Below are 23,770 nucleotides of genomic sequence, written 5' to 3'. Positions count from 1 at the left end.
TGTAGGCGTGGAAAGAGGTTGGCGCTCTGGAAGTCCAGCTGCTTCGGCTCCCTGCGTTAGGTCTGGTGGCGGTCAGTGCGCTTCCGGACCCGGGATCAGAGTGTGTGGATCGCTATAAAGGGAGGGGAGCTCAGGTATCACCATGGCAACAGCCAGCCCTCCGGACCCGTGACGTCACCCTTCTGGTTTCGCGCTTAGAGGCCTCTGCGGGTGAAAGCTGGGGAGTCCTCGAAGGGGGCGCACCTCGCCTCCGTCTGTGCGGGGCGGTCCCGCCCTGATCCCTTGGAGGGCTTTGTTCTTTTGTTCTGGCCTAAGGGGAAGTCGGGTGCCGGGCCCCGCCGTGCTTATCCACCCTCCAGCTTTAACGCTCTGCAACAGGTGTGTCTTCGTGTTATCCGACCTCGCAGGGGTGTGAGTCACAAATGTGCACAGAGGGAACAGACCAGGTCTGTGGATGCCCCGGCCAGATTCTAGGGTGGGCACCAAGGGTTTTTTGGATCTGAGGCAGAACCCGCTTACCCGATCTCCACTCTGTTTTTGTTCATCGGAGTGCTACACGCCTCTCTAGTGCTCTCTTAGGGCACTTCTCTTGTGTAAGACCTCTTGGTCACTTTGCAAGACTCTGATGTGTGATTGTGTGACGTATGCTGCTGACGCCATCCTGTGTTTTTTAGGATAGACAACCTCAGCGTGTTGCAGACTCCCTGCAAGGGGAGCTAGACATCTGAGTCCCAGACTGAGGTATCAGCTGAAGGAACGCTGCCTGGCGAACCCTGGTATTCAAGTTCCAGAGGAACGGGATGAGCTTCTGAGATGGAAGGTAGTGGGGTCGACTTGGGGGAGAGTGGGTTGATGGAGGCTTGAGAACAGTCATGACTGGAGGATCAAATACTTGAGATCAGAGCAGGAGAGCTGGAAGGAAGGAACGGTATGCTTAGGGATTAGCAAAGAAACCGAATTACATCGTAGGGAGAGATTCTTTTTTATAGAGAGATAGTTGGGGGAGGAGTTTATTTTTTCTTCCATTGGGGAATGAAAAGACATAATCATTCAGAGTATATGTGATCCCCACATGACTTCTGAATATTAAATATTAAAATTATGATGTTGAAGTCAGAAGACATCTTGGTAATTATCCCTTCAATGAAAGAGTTAGTTTTGAAATCTCCTTGGCAGATGGCAGTCTGTCAACCCTAGGCCAGAACTAGTGTGGCATTAAACTCGCCATTTTGGGTGCAGACTATTCCCTTGTTGGCTTTCTTTTTTAGTTTGTTATATTAAACAGATGTACTTGTTCCTGTAACTTTTGTGTTGATCTTATTTCTGAGTCCTCCAGAGAAAAGGAAACTGTTCTTTATTTCACACTGCTGCCCTTAAGATACGTGAATTTAGCTGTTACAACTCCTCCTCATAAATTCTAAGCAATATAGCCTCATTCTTTTGATTGATCTGTGTGATATATCTAGACCTCTTCTCTGAAAACTCTCCTGCTTGTCAGCATTTTTCGTAAAATGCAGTGCCTAACGGTAAACATAGTTCTTTGGATGTGCTTCGAAAAGTACCTGAAAGAATAATGTACTACTTCGTTTGACTGGGATTATACTTCTGCTGTTTGGCGTCAGATCACATTTGCTTTAAAAACTATCAGTGATGTACTGTAAACTTTAGATTTTTTTTGCATAAACTGCAGTGATCTAGATTTATACCATTTTTGTGTAATGGAATTATTATTATCCTTAATGTCAGGACTTACAGTTATGATTGTTCAATTTTTTGGTCACATGTTTTAGGCTTTCAGAATGATTATGAATCCTAATTTAGTTATTCAGTGTCTTAACTGTCCTTTCCAACTTAATGCCACTAGCAGATTTGATGAATATTCCTTCTATTTCTTCCTACATGTCATTGAACAGGTCAGGGTAAGGACAGAGTCTTATGACGTGTCCCTATAGACTTCCCTCTGCATTGGTGTTGTCTTTACATTCTTTAGGTATGGCTGTGCAATCAAGTTTGGTTTAACCTAACTATTATCATGCAGTCCTTTTTTTGCATTTGTTAAAAATAATATCATTAGAAATATTAACATTATTCATCTTATTCATGTCAATAATGTAGGTTTGGTCCATACTACTCTTCAATTTTTTGTCCTTCAAGTCTTTTTTACAGTAGATTTTTAAAATATATATTCTAAGTTTATCAGAATTAAATCAGTCAAAGTAGTTTCATTAAAAGCCTTTGTTTTTTCTTTATTTTGGGGATTTCTCACAATTTTATCATTAGAATTAACTTTACTGAGCCTCTGTTCCTTGTAATAATTTTTGCAGCACATACCGAGCATTTACTATGCGCCAGGCACACAGTTGGTTTCTGTAACTGTTGCTGTTTTTGGTTCTGCTGGTTGCTGTTACTTGGAATAAAAAGCATCTTACCTGAGACATTTCTCTTGATTCTGTTTTCCTAAAGTCTTAGGTACCTGTCTGTGCATGTAGAACATTTTCTTTCACTGTTAAGAACTTCCAAGATAACATCTTTATTTTTTTTCTTAAGACTTCTGTTACAAAACAGTTTTTCTTTACTGGTCAAAATCAAGTTGAGCATAATAGTTCCCTTTATTGCTTCCTTTGCTTTCTGAGGCATGACAGCATTAAGAATTTCTTGATTAATACATTTTTTACAAAATGAAACTTACATAGCCAAACAGTTGAAACTGCTTTTCTCCATATTATTCATCACCCCCACTTGCCTAAGCTGTCTATGTCATACTATTGCCAGCATGGTGCTGCTTTTGTTTTTTTTTCTTTCTTTTGGTTTATCTACAGTTTCCATCAGGTTTCAGACTCACGATTATTGCATCACATACAATAATCCATCTCTTAGTCTGTCTCTTTATATCAGATCATTTTGCGTAAATTTTACCCAACTCTCTTTTAAACAAGGATTGGTCATAAAACCCACACTAGGCCAGTTGGCTCTCTCTGGAATTGGAATCTTGGAACTAAAATCAGATGACACTGACCTATCCTAATGGTTGTATCCCAAAGAGATTGTCCTTGCACCTTAGTAGTACAATTTAGATTCCCTGAAATTACTTGGGTTCTCTCCATTTGATTGTTTAGCTTTTCTTTTTATTCTTCATGTTCCCCACTGCCTTTATATTTAGTCCCTTAGTTGATTTTTTTTTTTTTTTTAAGTTATATAGTTTTAAGGTCTTATGTCTTCCAGCCCAGCAAGCCTTGGTTAATGCCTAAAATATTGGGTTTCCCTTCTTTTTTTTCAGGTGCAAATTCACTTGGCTTATTGACACTATCTCATGCATCTGTGTGTGGTCATAAATATCCATCTTGACCCTTACCTGTTTTGATTGTTTTTTCTTAGTTTTTACCAAGCATCTCTTACAGCATTGCTAGTCTTTCTACTTCATACCTCATGTCTCATTCAAAGTTTGTTTTTTTTTTTGAGACTGAGTCTCACTCTATCGCCCAGGCTGGAGTGTAGTGGCGTAATTTCAGCTCACTGCAACCTCCGCCTCCCGGGTTCAAGCAGTTCTCCTGCTTCAGCCTCCTGAGTAGCTGGGATTACAGGTGCGTGCCACCATGCCCAGTTAATTTTTGTATTTTTAATAGAGACGGGGTTTCACCATGTTGGTCAGGCTGGTCTCAAACTCCTGACCTCAGGTGATCCGCCACTTCGGCCTCCCAAAGTGCTGGGATTACAGGCGTAGCCGCTGTGCCCAGCCAATCTCATTCAAATTTTTATATCCAGAGACATCTTCCCTCGCTAGTATTTCTGCATACATTAAATTTCTAAGAGGAGAAAATTTTTCTTGTTTTACTTCTTTGTGGAAACAGGTGTACCTAGTTTGGTTTTCCTCACCACTATCTCCTCTTCAAGAGGATTTTGAAAGGTATGTTTGTCAGACATTTGCCTCTAGTCTTTTAAAGATGAGAAAATTGAAGCCTAAAGAAGACGAGGGACTTGCATAATTTTACATAATTAATTACCAGACGAGTCATTTTGAGAATCAGGCTTTCCTGTCAACCAGTACTCTGAATGGATTCCCCCAAGAGCAAAGTTTTTTTTTGTTTTGTTTTGTTTATTAAGGTATAAGTTATATACAGTAAAGCACACAAATACTGTACAGTATATAGCTTTTCAAATTTTTATGTATGTATAAACTAGTATAACCAAGATATGGAATGTTTCTAATGCCCCAGAAGTATCTTGTGCCTCTGCCCAGTCAGTTATCCCTCCAGAAGTACTATTCTAACTTTCATTACTATAGATCAGTTTGGTTGGTTTTTAAACTTAATATAAATATAGTCATACAGTATGCATTATTTTCTGTCTGGCTTATTTTGCTCAACATTATGTTTATGAGATGCATCCATGTTGTTAATTATGTTAGTAGCTCTTTCTTATATTTTGGAGTAATCCATTGTATGAAAATACCATGGTGGTTCATGCTGTGTTCTGTTGAAAGGCATTTGGGTTGTTTCCAGTTCTGAGATATTATGAATAAATCTGCAGTGAAGATCCTTGTACAAGTCTTTGATGGACATAAGCATTTTTATGGATGTAAGGACAGGAGTGGAATTGCTGAGTCATAGGATAGTCATATGTTTAGCTTAGTATAAACTACCAGTTTTCATAAGTGGTTGATACATTTATTCCATATACCAATCTAAAAAGTTCTAATTGCTTTATATTCTTGCCAGCAATTAGTATTGACCATGTCTATTTAATTTAAGACATTCTGTTGGGTGGGTAGAGTAAGTAGCATATGTCATTGTGATATTTAATTTGCCTTAATAGCAAAGTTTTCAAAGGGCCTATAAAGACTTTTGGAAAGTAATCGGATTATTTCTTCATATTTTATATGTAGCAGAGAAAAGGCAGCAGAAATAGTTTGCCTCACTTAATAAGGAACATAGATTGAGTCATATAATACATACGACTTCTAAGTGTCTAGGTACAAAACTGAATCATAAAGCAATGCTTTACCTCCTGAGCCTACTGAGGAGGGTACCAGGGCCCCAGTTACCTTGTAACTTTTTTTTGCATTCTAAAATGTAAAGGAAATGGCATAGTTTCTGTTATTTTCAAATAGAAGAATAAACGGAATTTATGGATTGCTGGGGATAGCTAAATTGAACAGAAGTCATATGGCTCCTGCTTCTTCCCCTAGATCTGTCCTCTCCAGACTCCACCCTTCTCCAAGGGGGACATAATCTACTCTCATCAGCCAGTTTTCAGGTAAGATGTGGTTTCTTGAAATGCCATTTTATTCTTTAGAGGGTGATTGTGGTTTTTTTGTTTTGTTTTTTCTGTTTATCCAAAAATCAATGTTGGCAGTTCATTCTGGGCTCTTATCTGTCTAGTAACCGCATTCCTAACTCTGCCTCTCCAGCTTTAACTAATACATTCACCACTTACCTCTTGCTTAGTATCTTGCTATGCTCCAGGGATGGGAGAGCAAAATAAGTACAAAACTTGATCCTTTTTTATTTTTTATTTTTTGAGATGGAGTCTCCCTCTGTCACCCAGGCTGGAGTGCAATGGTGGCGATCTCCACTCACTGCAACTTCCACCTGCCGGGTTCAAGCAATTCTCCTGCCTCAGCCTCCCGAGTAGCTGGGATTACAGGCCTGCACCACCACACCTAGCTAATTTTTTGTATTTTTAGTATAGACAGGGTTTCATCATGCTGGCCATGCTGGTCTCGAACTCCTGACCTCATGATCCACCCACTTTGGCCTCCCAAAGTGCTGGGATTGCAGGTGTGAGCCACCATGCCCAGCCCCAAAACTTGTTCCTTTAATAGGCCAAAATGACTACTAGAAAATAAAACAGGTAAATATAAGAAAGGTGAAATGAGTAATGTGGATATTAGAGAATGGAAAAATGTATGTGCTCTGGGAGGATTAGGAGAGTTTCATGGAGAATGGCTGATTGGTGATGCCTCTAAAACAATAGGTGACATTTGGATATTTGAACAAGTAAGGTGGTGGGGATGGAGGAATGGATTCTAGGTATAGAGAAGATTATAAGCACAAGTTCGTAAGTAAGAATTAACAGATGTTACACAGGATTCAGAAAAATTTGGAAGAGATGGTTTATGGCAAGTGGTACACAAATGATTGAATGAAGTCAGAATATGAAAGCCTTGAATACCTGGATGAGAAGTTGAAGGCTTTATCGTGTAAGCCATTTATGAACCATTAATGATTTTTAATGGAAGAAAAGTGACCTGGACTGATGGAGAACTTAGACAGAAAAGGTAACAATTGCTCACCAGCCATAATCAACCTCAAGCCTTCCTCCTTCTTAAAATTTTCCCCCTGCTTAATTCCTGTCCCATAACTGAATTTTCTTAACAAAGAAATGGTACCAGTTCTTCCCACTTTCAGCCCAAGTACTTTTGGTATTTTCTATTTAATTGGGGGGTATATTGTGACAGTAAAGTGCACATATTTAAAAATGTATAATTTGATAAGTTTTGACATATATACATTCATGAAACCATTACCACAATCAAGACAGTGAAAATATCCGTAATCAGAGGACATACCTTGTATGACTTGAATCCTTTCAAATTTATGGAGACTTGGTTTTTTGTCCAGAGTGTGGTACATCTTGGTAAACTATCAGTGAGCGCTTGAGAAGAATGTATATTGTGCTATTGTTTTATAGAATGTTCTATAGATGTATTTATTTTCTATTGCTGCTATAATTAATTGCCATAAGCTTAGATGGCATTAAAATAACACCATTTACTCACAGTTTTAGAAGTCAAAAGTCCAAAATAGGTTGTCAGGACAGCATTCTTCTGAAGGTTCTAGGGGAAGAATCTATTCCTTGCCTTTTCCAGCTTCTAGAGGCCGCTGTGTTCTTTGGATTGTGTCTACTTATTGTATCTTCAAAACTAGCACTGTGGCATCTTCAAATCTCTCTCTCCGTCTCTCTCTCTCTCTCTGACTCTGACTTGTCTTCTATCTTTGTATCTCCTACTCTGATCCGCTTACCTCCCTCTTATAAAGACCCTTGTGATTACCCTAAGCTCACCCATGTAATACAGAATAATTTCCCCACTCAAGGTCCTTAACCTGATCACATTTGTAAAGTCTCTTTTGCCATGTTAGGTAACAAATTCACAGGTTTCAGGGGTTAGGACATGGACATTTTTGGGAGGGCCTTGTTCTGTATACCACAGATATCAGTTTGGTCAACTTGGTTGATAGTGTTGTTCAAGTCTTTTATATCCTCACTGATTTCCTGTCTGCTTGTTTTATCAGTTATTGTGAAAGGGGTATTGAAATCTCAGACTGTTGTAGGTTGGTCTGTTTCTCCTTGCTGTTGTACCAATTTTCGCACCATATATTTTGAAGCTCTGTTATTAGGTGCATAAACATTTAGGATTGTTATGTTCTCTTAATCAGTTGACTCCTTTATTGTTGAGAAATGGTGTTTTTAATGCCTGGTAATATCTTTTGCCTTGAAATTTACTTTGACATATGGTATATATTTTTATATATTTTTGCTTTTAACTTATTCGTATCTTTATATTTAAAGTGAGTTACTTAACAAGCAACATGTAGTTGGGTTTTGCCTTTTTTTTTTTTCTTTGAGATGGAGTCTCGCTCTGTTGCCTAGCCTGGAGTGCAGTGGTGCGACCTCGGCTTACTGCAAACTCCACCTCCCTGATTCACGCCATTCTCCTGTCTCAGCCTACCCAGTATCTGGGACTACAGGCGCCCACCACCATGCCTGGCTGGTTTTTTGTATTTTTAGTAGAGATGGGGTTTCACCATGTTAGCCAGGATGGTTTTGATCTCCTGACCTCATGATCCACCTGCCTTGGCCTCCCAAAGGGCTGGGATTACAGGCGTGAGCCACCCCACCCGGGTTGTGCTTTTTTTTTTTTTTAATCAAATCTGGAAATCTCTGCTTCTTGGGGTGTTTAGACCATTTGTATTCAATATTATCTTACATGTAATGTGTTACATTTAAATATAATGTGACTTTTGATATGGATAAGTCTTTCACCTTGCTGTTTGTTTTCTATTTGTATTGTCTTTTTTCTTTTTTTCCTTCTATTCTTACCTTCTTTTGGATTGAATATGCTTATGATTCTATTTTATCTCCTTCATTAGCTTATTAGCCATAACTCTTTGCTATTTTACTTGTTGCTTTAGTGATTCATATTTGTTTTAATCATCATTTACTTTCAAGTGATAGTCCATTTTACTTAGAATAGTGTATTTCCATTACCCCCCCACCGCAATTTTAATGCTATTGTTGCCATATATTTTACTTGTTACATATATTATAAATCCCATAATACTTTGTTATTTCCTTTAAGCAGCCAATTATCTTTGAAAGATATTTAAATAATAAGAAAATAATTGTGTATAATTATTACAATGCTCATTGTGTAATGACCATTTTTGGTATTCTTTTTTCGTTTTTATAAATCAGTGGTTCACAATTGTGAGTGATTTTGCTCCCCAAGGAGCAACATTTGGGAGTGTTAGGGGACTTTTTTGATTGTCAAGACTTGGTAGGGAGTGCTATTAGCATCCAGTGGGTTAAGGGCAGTGATGTCTCCATACACAGGACAGGCCCCTACACTTATCTAAGAGAATCATCTGGTCCAAAATCAATAGCGCCAAGGTTGAAAAACCTTGGTGTCGAACCATATTTTCATCTGGTATCTTTTTTTTTTTCCTGGTTGAAGGACTTCCTTTAACATTTCTTATAGTGTAGGTCTACATGAATAATATTTTCAGGTTTCTATGTCTAAAGAAGTCTTTATTTTGCCTTTGTCTATTAATTCTAGTGTGACAGATTTCTTCTTTTCAGTATTTGATGTTGCTCCAGTGTCTTATTATTTCTAACAAAAAAGTTACTGTTGTTTTTATCTTTGTTTTTTATATTTGTGTATCTTTTTTCCTCAGATTACTTGTAAGATTTTTTTCTATCACTGAGTTTGAGCTATTTGATTATGACGTATTTTGGTGCAATTTTTTTGTGTGTTATCATCAAGTTTGGAAAATAATCAGTTAATATTTCCTCAAAAATGTTTTTTGGTCCCCTTTCATCTTTCCCCTGCCCCCAACCTGGTACTCCAATTACACATAAAGCAGGCCACTTAAAGTTCTCCTAGAGCTCCCCAAGGCTCTTCTTTTTAAAAATTTTTTTAAATTTTATTTTGAATAGCTTTGATTTCTGTGTCTTTGAAGTTACTAATCTCTCTCTTCAAAGCTTACTCTTCTGTTAATACTACCTGGTGAATTTTTTTAAATCTCAAAACATTCTCATTTTCAGCTCTAGAAGTTCCATTTAGTTTTTTTTTTTTTTTTTTTAATGTCTTTCATATCTCTTCTTGATGTTTTGAACATATGGAATACAGTCATAAAAACTTTTGATGTTCTTATCTGTTAACTCTTAACATCTCTTCTGGGTTGGTTTCAATTGATTGACTTTTCTCCTTATTATGCGTTGTATTTTCCTGCTTCTCTGCATTGCCTGATAATTTTTTGTTTGTTTGTTTGTTTTTGAGACAGAGTCTCACTCTATCACCCAGGCTGGAGTGCAGTGGCACAATCTCAGCTCACTGCAACCTTTGCCTCCTAGGTTTGAGCAATTCTCCTGCCTCAGCCTCCTGAGTAGCTGGGATTACAGGTGCATACCACCACGCCTGGCTAATTTTTCTGTATTTTTAGTAGAGATGGCGTTTTGCCATGTTGGTCAGGCTGGCCTCAAACTCCTGACCTTGTGATCCACCCACCTCGGCCTCCCAAAGTGCTGGGATTACAGGTGTGAGCCACCGTGCCCAGCCGCCTGATAATCTTTGATTGGATGCCACACACTGAATTTTACCTTACTGGGTTCTGAATTTTTTACATTCATATAAAATATTCTTGGCCGGGCACGGTGGCTCACGCCTGTAATCCCAGCACTTTGGGAGGCCGAGGTGGGCGGATCACGAGGTCAGGAGATCGAGACCATCCTGGCTAACACAGTGAAACCCCGTCTCTACTAAAAATGCAAAAAAATTAGCCGGGTGTGGTGGTGGGTGCCTGTGGTCCCAGCTACTCGGGAGGCTGAGACAGGAAAATGGTGTGAACCCAGCAGGCGGAGCTTGCAGTGAGCCGAGATCGTGCCACTGCACTCTAGCCTGGGCAACAGAGGGAAACTCCGTCTCAAAAAAAAAAAAAAAAATTTATTGAACCTTAATCTGGGATGCAGTTAAGTTACTGGAAACTGTGTGTTCCTTTCGAACCTTTTAAGATTTGTTAGGTGGGCTCAGAACAGCATTTAGTCTCAGGCTATTTATTCCCGACTATAGAGGCAGGACCATTCTGAGTATTCTACCCAATGCCTCATGAATTATGAAGTTTTCCATTTTGGCTGATGTATTTCCAGTCCTTTTTGAGCACTGGTACTGGTCCCTTGACTTCTTTTAGATGATTCTTTCACTGGCCTCAGATAGTTTCATCACACCCATGCACAGGTTGGTACTTTTCTGAATACTCAAGAGGGAACCTCTGCAGTTTTCCTTGCTTCTCTCTTTGTGTAGCTCTCCCCTCTCCAGTACTGTGTCCTGTGAACTCTAGTCATCTTGATTTTCCAAACTCTCAGCTTTATCTCTTCAGTTCCAGAAATCTGCTGGGCTACTCCTGGGTTCCACCTCCCTACACCAGTGTTTGGAAACTCTCAAGGCAGTAAACTAGAGCTGTTATAGGGCTCACATCATTTGTTTCCTGATTCTCAGGGATCACTTTTCTTTGTTACCTGAGGTTCAGTGTGTTGGAAACTTTTGTTTCATTTTGTCTGAAATGTATTATTTCATGTAGGAGAGTAAATCCAATTATTGTTAATTCCATCTTGGCCACAGCTTGATCCTATTGACATCTGTATTTTGAACTGTAAGCAATGTTAGGGCTGATCTAGTGTAGCCTTACTCTAGGGCTGTGTTTCAGGGACCCATGACCATGCTTTAGTTCAGTGATTTGTTGGAATGATTCATATGACTCAGTAGCATAAATCATGGCTAAAGAATATTACAGCAAAGCATACAAAAGAGGATCAGAAGGAAAAGGGTATTCATAAGCAGAGTCCAGAGAAATCAGGTACAGGCTTTCGAGCCCTCCCTCTGTGATGATCATACAGATGCACTTTCTCTGTTATTGTGAGCCACAGAAACATGAGAAATGTCTACCCAGAGAATCCTGCTTGAGTCTTGGAGTCCAAATTCATAAAGGTTGCTGATCACGTTGGCCTTTACCTGCCATATGACCAGCTATAGTATAGACCCCACACTCGGCACCTGGTACACGTCATAAATTTCCATGTTTCTTTAAACGATGTTGACAGTTTGGTACAACTTGTCCCAGTGCACTGGGCACACAGAATAACATCATTAATCAGTGACTAGGCACACAGAATTATGTCAGTAATTAGTGACCATGGAAGTGTTCAAAGGTTTAGTTTTCAGAGCTTATTCAAGGGTCAGAACCAAGGATCTAGGTGTCCCTGGAATTTAGCAAGGAATGAGCCAACCAGACCTGCTGCTTATGCTCTTTCCTCACAGTCTGGACTTGTCCTGCTCCTAAAGTGTCCTGGAACTGTTTGTGGGAGCCAGCTGTGCACATAACTTCTCAGTTATGTCATGTTGGTAACTTTGCATTGCCCATGGAGATTGTATTTACACCAGATTTGTGGTATTCCTTTTCTCTGCAGCTCCCTCCTCTCCAGTATCTATCCTGCAGATTCCCTGCTTCAGTAGTTCTGAACTTTCAACTTGGTCTCCTCAGCTCAGTAAGACCACTGCTTTGGTAGAGCTCTGCCTCTCTGCTCTGCAGTCTGGAGAGTTCCTCAGGCAGAAAGTTAAGGGGATTCTGGGGCTCATGTTAGTGTTTCCCTTCTCTCTGTATCACTTCTGTCCTGCCTGCTGTTCAAAATATGAAAACACTTGTTTCAGATATATTGTTCCGTTTTATTTATATTGGAAGAACTAGTCCAGTTGCTTTGTCATGGTTAGAGGGAAAAGTCCTAATGATTTAATATATTTATATGTTTTAAACAAAGTTAATGCTCTCTCACTTAGTTTTAAATACATAGCAATAAAAAAAAAGCAGGAAGTTCCCTGAATTGCCTGTAGGTCCCACTACCCAGTCCCACCAATAGTATTTGGTTGAGTATTCTTTCAGATTTTTTTCTGTTCATTTACATATAAACTTTCTTCCTATTCATGAAAAGAAAAGTAGGATCATACCCTAGAGTGCAGTGGTATGATCATAGGTCACTGCAACCTCGAACTTCTGGGCAGAAGCAATCCTCCCACCTCAGCTTCCTGAGAAGCCGGGACTACAGGTGCGTGCCACCACACCCAGCTTATTTCTATTTTTATCTTTAGTGCCGACGAGGTCTCACTATGTTGCGCAGGCTGGTCTTGAACTCTTGGGCTCGAGCAGTCCTCCCAGCTCGGCCTCCCAAAGTGTGGAGATTGCAGGTGTGAGCCACAATGCCTGTCCTCCTGTGTACATATTTTCTAATGAGTACATATAGATATACCTCATTTGATAACTATCTATATAAAGTGTCTTAGTACGGGTGTACCATATATTTTTTAACCACTATCCTATTAATGGACATGTAAGTTTGATTTTTTTTTCCTTCCACACAAATGATGTTGAAATGGCAATTGTACATATGTCTTTGTACCTAGAAGAGTTTCTGAAGAATAAATTCCTAGAAGTAGGATGACTGGATCGAATGGTATATCCATTAAAGTTTTGATAGATCTTGTCAGATTGCCCCCTAGATAGATTGCATTTGGGTTCTCTTTCCACCATAGTATACATGAGCACTTCAGCAGTGTCACCCAGTCTGATATTTTACTGTTTAACTATATTTTTAGGGGAGGGGAGCATCTTTTCATGGTTTCACATTTTCCACGGTGATTTGCTTATTTGGGTTGTTGGCCTTTATTGTTGCTATTTTTGTGGGTGTTGATCCCTTCTTTTCCCCTTTTCCCCTTTTCCCCTTTAATTTTTAGTTGACATGTAATAATTGTACATATCCATGGGATACAGAGTGGTATTTTGGTATGTGAATACAATGTGTAATGATAAAATCAGGATAATTAGCATATCCATCACCTTGAACATTTATCATTTCTTTGTGTTGTGAATATTCCAAATCCTCACTTCTATTTTCTTGTAATTATACACAAAATTATTGTTAACCATATTCACCCTATAGTGCTATAGACACTGGAACTTATTCCTTCCATCTACCTGTAACTTTGTAACTGTCAGTCAGTCTTTCCCTAACCTTCCCTCCTCACTACCCTTCCCAGCCTCTAGTAAGCACAGTTCTACTCTCTATGAACTCATTTTGTTTTTGTTTGTTCCTACATGTGAATGATAACATGCGATATTTATCTTTCTATGTCTGGCGTATTTCACTTAACATAATGTCCTGCAGGTTCATCCATGTTACCACTAATGACAAGATTTTATTCTTTTTTTTAATGGCTGAATGGTATTCCATTGTGTATATACACCACATTTTCTTTATCCATTCATCTGTTGATGGACATTTAGGTTGATTCTATATCTTAGCTGTTGTCAATAAAGCCGTAGCAAACATGGGGATGCATGTGTCTCTTTGGTATACTGATTTCCTTTACTTCGGATAAATACCCATTAGTAGGATTGCTGGGTCATATGGTAGTTCCATATTTAGTTTTTTTGAGACAGTGCCAAACTGTTTTCCATAATGGTTGTACTAATTTACTTTCCTACCAGTGGTGTATCCTTGCCAGCATTTTTTTTTTTTTTTTTTTTTTTTTTTTTTGTCTTTTTGACTAACTGGGGTAAGATATCTCATTATGATTTTGATTTGCCTTTAGTGATGTTGAGCATTTTTTCATATATTTGTGTGTTTATATGTCTTCTTTTGAGAAATGCTTATTCAGATACTTCATCCACTTTTTAATGGTATTATTTATTTATTTGCTGTTGATTTGAGTATATTCTGGATATTAGTCCCTTGTGGGATGAATAGTTTGCAAATATTTTTGCCCCTTCTACAGGTTGTCTTGAACTCTGTAGGTTTTTTTTTATTGTGCAGAAGTTTTTTTTAGTTAAATTGCCTTTTGTTTATGATGTCTTATAGATGTTTTACATTGTTATGTGGTTGTTTCTATCAGTCTGTCTCTCCATCATGTAAATTTTGCTTTCCAGATTTCAAGCTTATACAAATATTTTCCTGTTTTTTATTCTATATTATTTTGACTTTTTCTTTAAAATTTCATCTTTAGGTTGGCAGGAATTTTTGTGTGTGTTGTGAAGTAAGGATCTCACCTTAATTTTTTTTTCATAGACAGTTGTTTGTTATGGCATGATTTAGTGACTAATCCATCTTAACTAATTTAACTTTTAGCTTTTAACTTACTTTTAAATTAAATAATTAACTTTTAACCAATTTGAAAACAGCTTAATGCCTTTCAACTCTTATAAATATGAGTCTATTTCTGGATTTTCTATTTTATTTCATTTTGTTTTATTCCAAACTAGGCCATTTTTTAATTACTTTATCTTTTGAAATGTATTAGGGCAAGTCTTTCCACCTCTTTTTCAAAAATCCTTTGGGTGCTCTTGCACATTGTGGGTAGTAAAAAATATTATTGATGATAATAGTTAAACCATTAATACTTAACATATGTTGGAACACAGGGATGATGATGGTAATGATGATGATGAAGGACAACAATGGCCATATTGACTGAGCACTTATTATATGCCAGACGTTAAATTAAGCATTTCACCTGGAATGTTTTATTTAATTCTTACAATAACCCAATGGATGAGGCACTGTTTTTACATTTATTTTATAAAGGAGAAAATGTCAAGATTATTTTGCAGACATCCTATAGAGTGCCTTACTTCTGTCAGTATTGCTAACTTTACCCCTTTCCTAAGTAAGGGCTTATGGCTAAGCAGAAATATGTTTGGTATTTCAGGAATCAGTGACTTTTAAGGATGTGATAGTGGACTTTACCCAGGAAGAATGGAAACAGCTGGACCCTGGCCAGAGAGATTTGTTCAGAGATGTGACATTGGAAAATTATACACACCTGGTCTCTATAGGTAAGGATAACTTCTCCGAGTTAATATCAAGGGGTGTTCAGGAGGAGGGCTCTCTCGTGCTCAGGGGAGTTTGCCTTTAAGTTTAGTAACCAACAATTTCTAAATTTCTAAAGTTTTTGAAAAGGTTTCTAGCATCCTAGCAAGCAGAGGACAAAATAATAATTTTCCTGAACCCAGATCAGTTCCCAAATTATACTCCCACCATGTCTGGGAACTGGTAACACTGAAGGTTGATATGTTATCCACTCCCATCAGGTTTTTACTACATGTCATTTCTTCTAAAGACAAAGCGGTGATTGAATTCTGATATGTTACTTTTCCCTTACTGCAGGTTTCTTTCTTTTTTTCCCTAATGAACAGGACTCCAAGTTTCTAAACCTGATGTGATTTCCCAGTTAGAGCAAGGGACAGAGCCATGGATCATGGAGCCAAGCATTCCAGTAGGTACCTGTGCAGGTAAGTCATGGATGCCAGCAGAAGAATATCATTAACTCCGACTGTCAGCCTGATAAGAGAAGATTTTATGTCTGAAGTGTAGATGTACTTTCTTCCCTTTAAAGTATTTCCTATGGAGAAATGGGAAAGCATCTGTTTTCTGGACTTTCTTATGCTTTGTTATGTCACTAATTGTTGCAATATATATTCTATGTTATAGAACATAGATTCTATGTTATAAATGTCCCTTTTTGAGATGTCCTTCCTACCGTTTTACGAAATCCACCTCTCATACTGGACTCTGCATTACATCTCTTTCTACTTCCTTTAGGACCATGACCTCATAATTATCACCATACTTTTCAGTCCTTACAGTTTTTTATTTGGGGTCTACAGGCTCCATTCCTAGTACTTTTACCTAGAAATACCTAACCTGTATTTCCAAATAGATTTACTCCACAATATGAATCTTTATGGCCACCGTTCAGTTTCTCTTTTCTTTCCCAACCAAACTCAACAAAAATGAATTGCATACCTGCAGGCTTTATTTCTTTATCACCTAATTCTTTCCTAGTAACATGTATAGCTTCTGATTTTCTTTTTCTTTTTTTGAGACAAAGTCTCACTCTGTTGCCCAGGTTGTAGTGCAATGGCGTAATCTTGGCTCACTGCAGCTTCTGCCTCCCAGGCTCAAGCAATCCTCCCACCTCAGCTTCCCGAGTAGCTGGAACTACAGGTACATGCCACCATGCCTGGCTAATTTTTGTATTTTTAGTGGAGACAGGGTTTCACCTTGTTGCCCAGGCTGGTCTTGAACTCCTGGGCTCAAGTGATCTACTCCCCTCAGCCTCCCTAAGTGCTGCAATTACAGGTGGGAGCCACCGCACCTAGCTAGCTTCTGATTTTATCACTTTATCATACAGTTTTTGAAATTATGAATAACTTTCTTCTAAATCATCAGTTTTCAAACTGCATGAAGTAACCTAAGGATCTGACCATAGAAAAATAAACAAACCTAGTCATTCTAGGTAAGGGATACGTCTCTAGAGTTAATGGGATGTAGGTGAGGTTCTTCTTTATGGGGGAAAATTGTGCGCCATGTTCAAACTTTAGCAAGTTTCTAACTGGAGTACCACTCAGAGATTTTTTTTTTTTAAATAGGCAGTTAGGTGTTATGAATGTTCAACAGGATTGCATTTAATGTAACATCTCCCCAACCCCCACCCTGCCTCCAACCATGAATACTTTTTTTTCATAGCACATCTGTAAAATCTTTCTCTTAGAATGGTTTCATGGAACATACTTTAGAAAGCTTAATTTTTTAAAAAAGAAGAACTTTAATAACTGGGGCTTATGGTTAGTTAACTTTTGGAAAAAGCAAGTTGTCAAGTTTTATCACAAACTAAAAATGAAGTTTTACTTGACCAGATAGAAAACCGTTTTAAACCATTTAAATGTGTATTGAAAAACTTATGCTTTTCCAAAAATACTTTTTACCAAAAAGATTTATTTAGGCAAAAATAATAACCCCCACACCCCATGTTGCATAGCTAATTTATATAGTTCCAGTTACCTGGTCAGTGAACAGAAAGCAAGCACTTGAGATACTTAGCTCCATTCTGTTGGTTACTTTTTATTGCTGGAATTTGACCTGATGATGATTGTCTTGGTAAATCAGCCCTCAATGCTATCTTTATCAGCATCTAGAATAGATTTATTCTTAGCTGGTGAGTTGGCTACTTTTGTCTTTATAAAAATGATGTATACTTTTGTAGACATCTCTACAGGTAGTGATATTGTGACAGTACCTATTGAGGTGGCCACTAACCCTGGGCCTAGTCTACATAATTTCCCTTATCCTCTTTATTGCCATCTTCTCGGAGCTGTCTTGATGATCTTGACCCTCAGAATCATGATCTATAACCCTGATATGTATCTGTCTCACTGGTCTACCTTGTTTTCTTGTCCCCTGATTGTCAACACCCTCGATTACTTCTCCACACATGGGATGTCAGAATACTGTGGTCATTGTCTGTAGACTTTGCATGTAGTAAAGGGAGAATTGCTTTCTGCAATAGGGATGGTATTTTTCAATCTGGTCTTTGGGAACTTTCTCCATCCCTTTATTTTTTGCCCTGCCCCTTATATTCTAGTACTTCTGTTGGTTATTCAGTAGAGGAGATGATGACATAGATAATATTGGCCATGGTCTGTTTCATGTTGCCTTTGAGTGGAACTCCAACCAGGGTTGGAGATCTGCCACTTCCATGCACTGTTCTTTAACAGCATCAGACTCCATGGTCTCCATATCTTTCATTGTGAAGTACTTCCAGAGATGTTCTTTATGGCTACCTGCTGTGCAAACATACCTTCCTTGCTGTCATTTCTGTTGATGAAAACATATTTATTTCTTGAACAATCAGCTGTTTCCAGAGCCTGTATTGTTTTGATCTTGTCCCTCCTGTAGAAATTCTACTGCTGTGAGGCTGCTTACACTAATACATGCTTTGCTATTACCCGTAGTGCCAGGTGTGGAGGGGATGCTAGGCAGCTCTGGGGTCTGCCCCACTGCTCATGCTTGCAGTGATAGTGGTAGTGGTAGTAATAGTGACTGGGCTTGCAATATGGGAAAGATTCAGGATCCTCTGGGGTCTGCTGTAAACTTCTGATACCATTGAAACTGAAGAAATGCTGTTAAACGCAACCTTTGTTCTTTAAGGATATTGCCAGCATTGACTACCCTGCTGCTTTTAGTTGTCATCTCTCTTGTTTTGGGCAACATTTTACTTCCTGATTATGTACTGTCCTGGTTGCGTTTCTTCTGTTGTTTTGTGTGTTTGCTGATAAACTGCTTTCTTTCATTAGTATTTTTATTAATTCTGTTACCCTGACTATTCTCAAGGATCTTCCCTCTGCCTCTGCTCTTTGTCACATATTTTTCTAAGGCTTTAGCTATTGTTTTCCTTCGTTTTTTGAGCTGATACTTTCCATCCTACATTTGAACATCCTTGTTATTCTGATGTTGGCATCTTTCACTTCTACAAACACTACTGTAGTCCAGCTCTCCATTACTTTTCTTAATTCTCAAAATGCCTAGACTTGAACTTGTTAGTTTCTCCCTGCTAAAGTATTTCCTCTACTATTTACAATTCTTCCCATATCTAGCAATGATGTGATTATTTCTTCAGTGTTCCAGGCTAAAACACATGGGGTCTTAGCTAATAAATCTTTCCTGTTTGTTCTATCTTTAAATCATGGTTCTTGGATTTTTTGTTTTGTTGTTTATTAGCAAGGAATCCCAATTCAAACTGCCCCCTTCAGATTCAGTTCATCTCTGTCTACTCTTAGCCATCTCTGTTGTCACCTTTTTAATCAACTATTATCTTAAATGTATTTCCTAACTGGTTCTTGGAGATTATCTACGAAATTGAATTAGACATTCTTTTGCCACTTTCATATTTTATTTATAATTCTCCTTAGCTCTTTCCAACTTTCTCCCCAAATAATATGGCTATATATTTGAAAACCATTAGAAGTTTCCAAGGGATTTATTTTTTAGTATCATTATATTAATTCCCACAATAGCAGTTTATTTTTTCTCTATTCAGAGAACACTGGAATTTTCTTTTTCTTTTAGACTGGGAGACAAGACTTGAAAATAGTGTGTCAGCCCCAGAGCCTGACATTTCTGAAGAAGAGCTATCACCAGAGGTAATAGTGGAAAAACACAAAAGAGATGATTCTTGGAGTTCCAACTTGCTAGAAAGTTGGGAATGTGAAGGCAGTTTAGAGAGGCAGCAAGCAAACCAACAGACACTGCCAAAGGAAATAAAGGTAACTGAAAAGACAATACCCAGTTGGGAAAAAGGCCCTGTAAATAATGAATTTGGGAAAAGTGTCAATGTGAGTTCAAACCTTGTAACACAAGAACCATCTCCAGAAGAGACCTCTACGAAAAGAAGCATCAAACAGAATTCAAACCCAGTTAAAAAAGAGAAATCTTGTAAGTGCAATGAATGTGGGAAAGCTTTTAGTTACTGTTCAGCTCTTATTCGCCATCAGAGAACACACACTGGAGAAAAACCCTACAAATGTAATGAATGTGAAAAAGCTTTCAGCCGGAGTGAAAACCTTATAAACCATCAAAGAATTCATACTGGAGATAAACCATATAAATGTGATCAGTGTGGAAAAGGCTTCATTGAGGGTCCATCTCTTACTCAACATCAAAGAATTCATACTGGAGAAAAACCATATAAATGTGATGAATGTGGGAAAGCCTTTAGTCAGAGGACCCATCTTGTTCAGCATCAGAGAATTCATACTGGCGAGAAGCCATATACTTGTAATGAGTGTGGAAAAGCCTTTAGCCAGAGAGGCCATTTTATGGAACATCAGAAAATTCATACAGGAGAGAAACCTTTTAAATGTGATGAATGTGATAAAACCTTCACCAGGAGCACACACCTTACTCAACATCAAAAAATTCATACCGGAGAAAAAACCTATAAATGTAATGAATGTGGAAAGGCCTTCAATGGGCCCTCAACTTTTATCCGTCATCATATGATTCATACTGGTGAAAAACCGTACGAATGCAATGAATGTGGGAAAGCCTTCAGCCAGCACTCAAACCTCACTCAGCATCAAAAAACACACACTGGGGAGAAACCCTATGATTGTGCAGAATGTGGAAAATCTTTTAGTTACTGGTCATCCCTTGCTCAACACCTGAAAATTCATACTGGAGAAAAACCTTACAAATGCAATGAATGTGGAAAGGCCTTCAGTTACTGCTCATCCCTTACTCAACATCGGAGAATTCACACGAGAGAAAAGCCCTTTGAATGCAATGAATGTGGAAAGGCTTTCAGTTACCTCTCAAACCTTAATCAGCATCAGAAAACTCATACTCAGGAGAAAGCTTATGAATGTAAAGAATGTGGGAAAGCTTTTATTCGGAGTTCATCTCTTGCTAAGCATGAAAGAATTCATACTGGAGAGAAACCCTATCAATGTCATGAATGTGGGAAAACCTTCAGTTATGGTTCATCCCTTATTCAGCATAGGAAAATCCATACTGGAGAACGACCTTACAAGTGTAATGAGTGTGGGAGAGCATTCAACCAGAACATACACCTTACACAACATAAGAGAATTCATACAGGAGCCAAGCCTTATGAGTGTGCTGAGTGTGGTAAAGCCTTTCGACATTGTTCATCTCTTGCTCAACATCAAAAAACTCACACAGAAGAAAAACCCTACCAGTGTAATAAATGTGAAAAGACCTTTAGCCAGAGCTCCCATCTAACTCAGCATCAACGAATTCACACTGGGGAGAAGCCCTATAAGTGCAATGAATGTGACAAAGCCTTTAGCCGGAGTACTCATCTGACTGAACATCAGAATACTCATACTGGAGAGAAACCTTATAACTGTAATGAATGCAGAAAGACTTTTAGCCAGAGCACATATCTCATTCAGCACCAGAGAATTCATTCAGGAGAGAAGCCTTTTGGATGTAATGATTGTGGAAAATCCTTCAGATATCGCTCTGCTCTCAACAAACATCAGAGACTGCATCCTGGCATATGACAATTCCAGGAACATCATAAATTTAGGGGATATATTTACTTTAGTTTATCCTTTTGTTAAGTACTGAAGAATCAGAGTGGATTTAGAAACTGCTTGAAATCTTTTAAATTTTCACTATCATGTTATGGAATGGAAAGTACATTGGGCTGAACTAATCCAATTGTTATTAAGCCACTTTGTGGCATTAGAAAACTCTACTGTTTTAAGCTTTAGTTTCCTTTATGGAATGAAGGATTTGGAGTAGATTATTTCAAAAGTAGTTTGGAGTTTTATAATCAGTTTTGAATATTTGCAATATTTTCTTGAATGGGTTTACTATACATCAGCATTTTGCTGTGTTGCATCTAGAATGTGTATGTTTATGCATGTTTTGCCAATAGAATTTGTGCTTCAGTAACTAGATTGGGGATCCAGTATGCTCCTGCTCTAATGCGTTTACATTGTTTAGGTAACTGGTTCCTAATAAAAAATGGTAAAATACCCTCAAATTAACAATTCAGTTGCATATAATAGCCTAACTCAGTAAGAATATTAAAACTTACTATTATTCTTCTTCTAGTCTGTTTTTAATATTTTAGGAGTTCACCACAACAACAGAGGTCCGCTTCTACAACTTAAACTGGTGTTATTTTACCCTGGTTGCATATTGGAGTCACCTGGTGTCTTAATTTGTGCTGTTATGTTAAATTACAATAGACTAGGTATCTTAAACACTAGAAATTTGTTTAACGCTGGAAGAGGCTAGGAAGTCCAAGATCAAGGTCCTAGCAGATCCAGTGTCAGACAAAGGCCCATTTCCATTTGCAAACACCTGTCTTCTTCTTGTGTTCCTCCATGGTGCTAAGCAGAGACAGAGCAACCTCTCATATCTCTTTATAAGACTACTAATCCCATTGGTGAGGGCTCTACCCTTATGACCTAATCACCTCCCAAGGCCCCCCTCCTAATACCATCACATTGCCAATTAGGCTTTCAACATAGAAATTTGGAGAGAACATATTAAGTCCATAACACCTGGAGAACTCTACAAAATTATCTTGCCAATGCCCTACAACTCCAGAGACTAATTTAATTGCCTTAGGAGATAGGACCCAGGCATCAGTATTTTTTCTTAAATTTCTAATGTGTATACTGGAAAGAAAAATTGGCTTGTATTTGTATTGACAGTCAGTGAGATTACAGAAGTTCACATGATCCTGGTTTTTGTATCTCCTTTTTGTGTTTCTCAAAAACATCTCTGCTAGCTATTCCAGACCACATTCCTGTTTTCCTAAAGCAGATGGATTTACAGTTGCTCCTTTTGCTCAGACATGTCTATCTAACTACACTTTGGTGAACTAAGTCACATATTTACCATTTTTTTTCTCCTTACCTCTATTTTAAGAGCAGAGGGAGGAAGTTATTTTAAACCATTTCTTAATCTTTTTTTCTTGATTGTAATATACACATCATATATGCCATAAACATCTAGTATAATACCAACATTAGTTTCTTAATATTTACCATACCGAGAGAGTAGAGCAAAGTTAAATTTTTATTTTTATTTTTTTAATTTAAGAGACAGGGTCTTTCTCTGTCACCCAGGCTGGAGTGCAGTAGCATAATTATAGCTTACTGCAGCCTCAAACTGGGCTTAAAGGATGCTCCTGCCTCAGCCTCCCAAGCAGCTGGAACCGTAGGTGCATGTCACCATGCCTAATACTTTAAAATTTCTGTAGAGATGGGGTCTGGCTCTGTTGCCCAGGCTAGTCTCCAACTCCTGGCCTCAAGCAATCCTCCTGCCTTGACCTCCCAAAGTGTTGGTATTACAGGTGTAGCCGCCACCCTTAGCCCCAAATTAAAATAAAAAAGGGAGAATTGGCAGAAGTTGTAACTTTTTCCTTGAAGTTTTAATGAATTCAGAAAAATAACAGAGGGATTCCATTTACCTTACAGATTTAACATTTGCTAACAAACTGCCCAGAAATAAAAAGACATCAGAAGTTACCAGTAAAGCCAGCCACTTCTTTATGAGGCAAGGAATTGTCTACTAGTAACAAAAAGTTCTAATACCTTCATGTGTAATTTATTTGGATGTTTCAGTGTCCAAGATTGGGCATATAGAGACTAAGCATTTTCTTTTAGGTCCTAGATTGGCACTTTCCATGTCTGCCAGATTATAGATATTAAACCACTTGAGTAGTTTTTGCTAAATGACTGTGAGGGAAGCAGAAAAGAGAGAAATGTCACATAACTTAGTCACTCATCCTTAAACGTTTGAGTTTTCATTAAAAATCATTCAACCACAGCCAGTGCTTATGAGGTGGCTGAATCTATTGTAGTTGCAGGGGTTCAGAAATAGACAAAGCAAAATATTCTGTTGCAGAGCTCACATCCTATTATAAAGAAAGTTGTAAAATGCCAAGGGTGATAAACAGAAAATAAAGCAGGGTGAAGGGCTTGGGCAAGACTTCCATCATGGGTTGTGGTGGTGCTGTTGTAGACAGAATGGTTAGGAAATGCCTTTCTTGGGTTCATATGCTTGATTTGGGGGGGGGGGGAAGGAAATTTATTGCTAATGACTTGTCATTGGAGCACACACT

General features: G+C 38.3%; 1 protein-coding gene across 3 annotated transcripts; it reads left to right on the top strand.

Annotated features, from left to right (window-relative positions):
• On the top strand, positions 1-21,676 carry ZNF184 (zinc finger protein 184). 3 transcript variants are annotated; one of them, XM_007973412.3, is made up of 6 exons: positions 1-134; positions 675-820; positions 5,186-5,253; positions 15,032-15,158; positions 15,519-15,614; positions 19,231-21,676. In XM_007973412.3, exons 2-6 carry the CDS (start codon positions 814-816, stop codon positions 21,186-21,188), a joined length of 2,256 nt encoding a protein of 751 aa, XP_007971603.1. In that variant the 5' UTR covers positions 1-134; positions 675-813; the 3' UTR covers positions 21,189-21,676. The 3 variants fall into 3 exon arrangements, with proteins under 3 accessions (XP_007971603.1, XP_007971604.1, XP_037861520.1); XM_007973413.3 differs by having other exon boundaries at positions 1-378; XM_038005592.2 differs by lacking the exons at positions 1-134; positions 675-820; positions 5,186-5,253 and having other exon boundaries at positions 15,054-15,158; positions 15,490-15,614.
• The last annotated feature ends 2,094 nt before the right edge of the window (positions 21,677-23,770 follow it).

Source organism: Chlorocebus sabaeus, chromosome 17 (genome assembly GCF_047675955.1).
Source record: "Chlorocebus sabaeus isolate Y175 chromosome 17, mChlSab1.0.hap1, whole genome shotgun sequence".
Lineage (NCBI taxonomy): Eukaryota > Metazoa > Chordata > Mammalia > Primates > Cercopithecidae > Chlorocebus > Chlorocebus sabaeus.
The sequence above is the reverse complement of the archived record's forward strand: the minus strand, read 5'-3'. Positions and strand labels throughout refer to the sequence as shown.

Excerpts from the sequence above, each read along its gene's own strand:
- ZNF184 (XM_007973412.3), top strand. Across the intron at positions 5,254-15,031 it reads TCTCATCAGCCAGTTTTCAG|GAATCAGTGACTTTTAAGGA; the intron begins GTAAGATGTGGT and ends TTGGTATTTCAG. Across the intron at positions 15,159-15,518 it reads TACACACCTGGTCTCTATAG|GACTCCAAGTTTCTAAACCT; the intron begins GTAAGGATAACT and ends CCTAATGAACAG.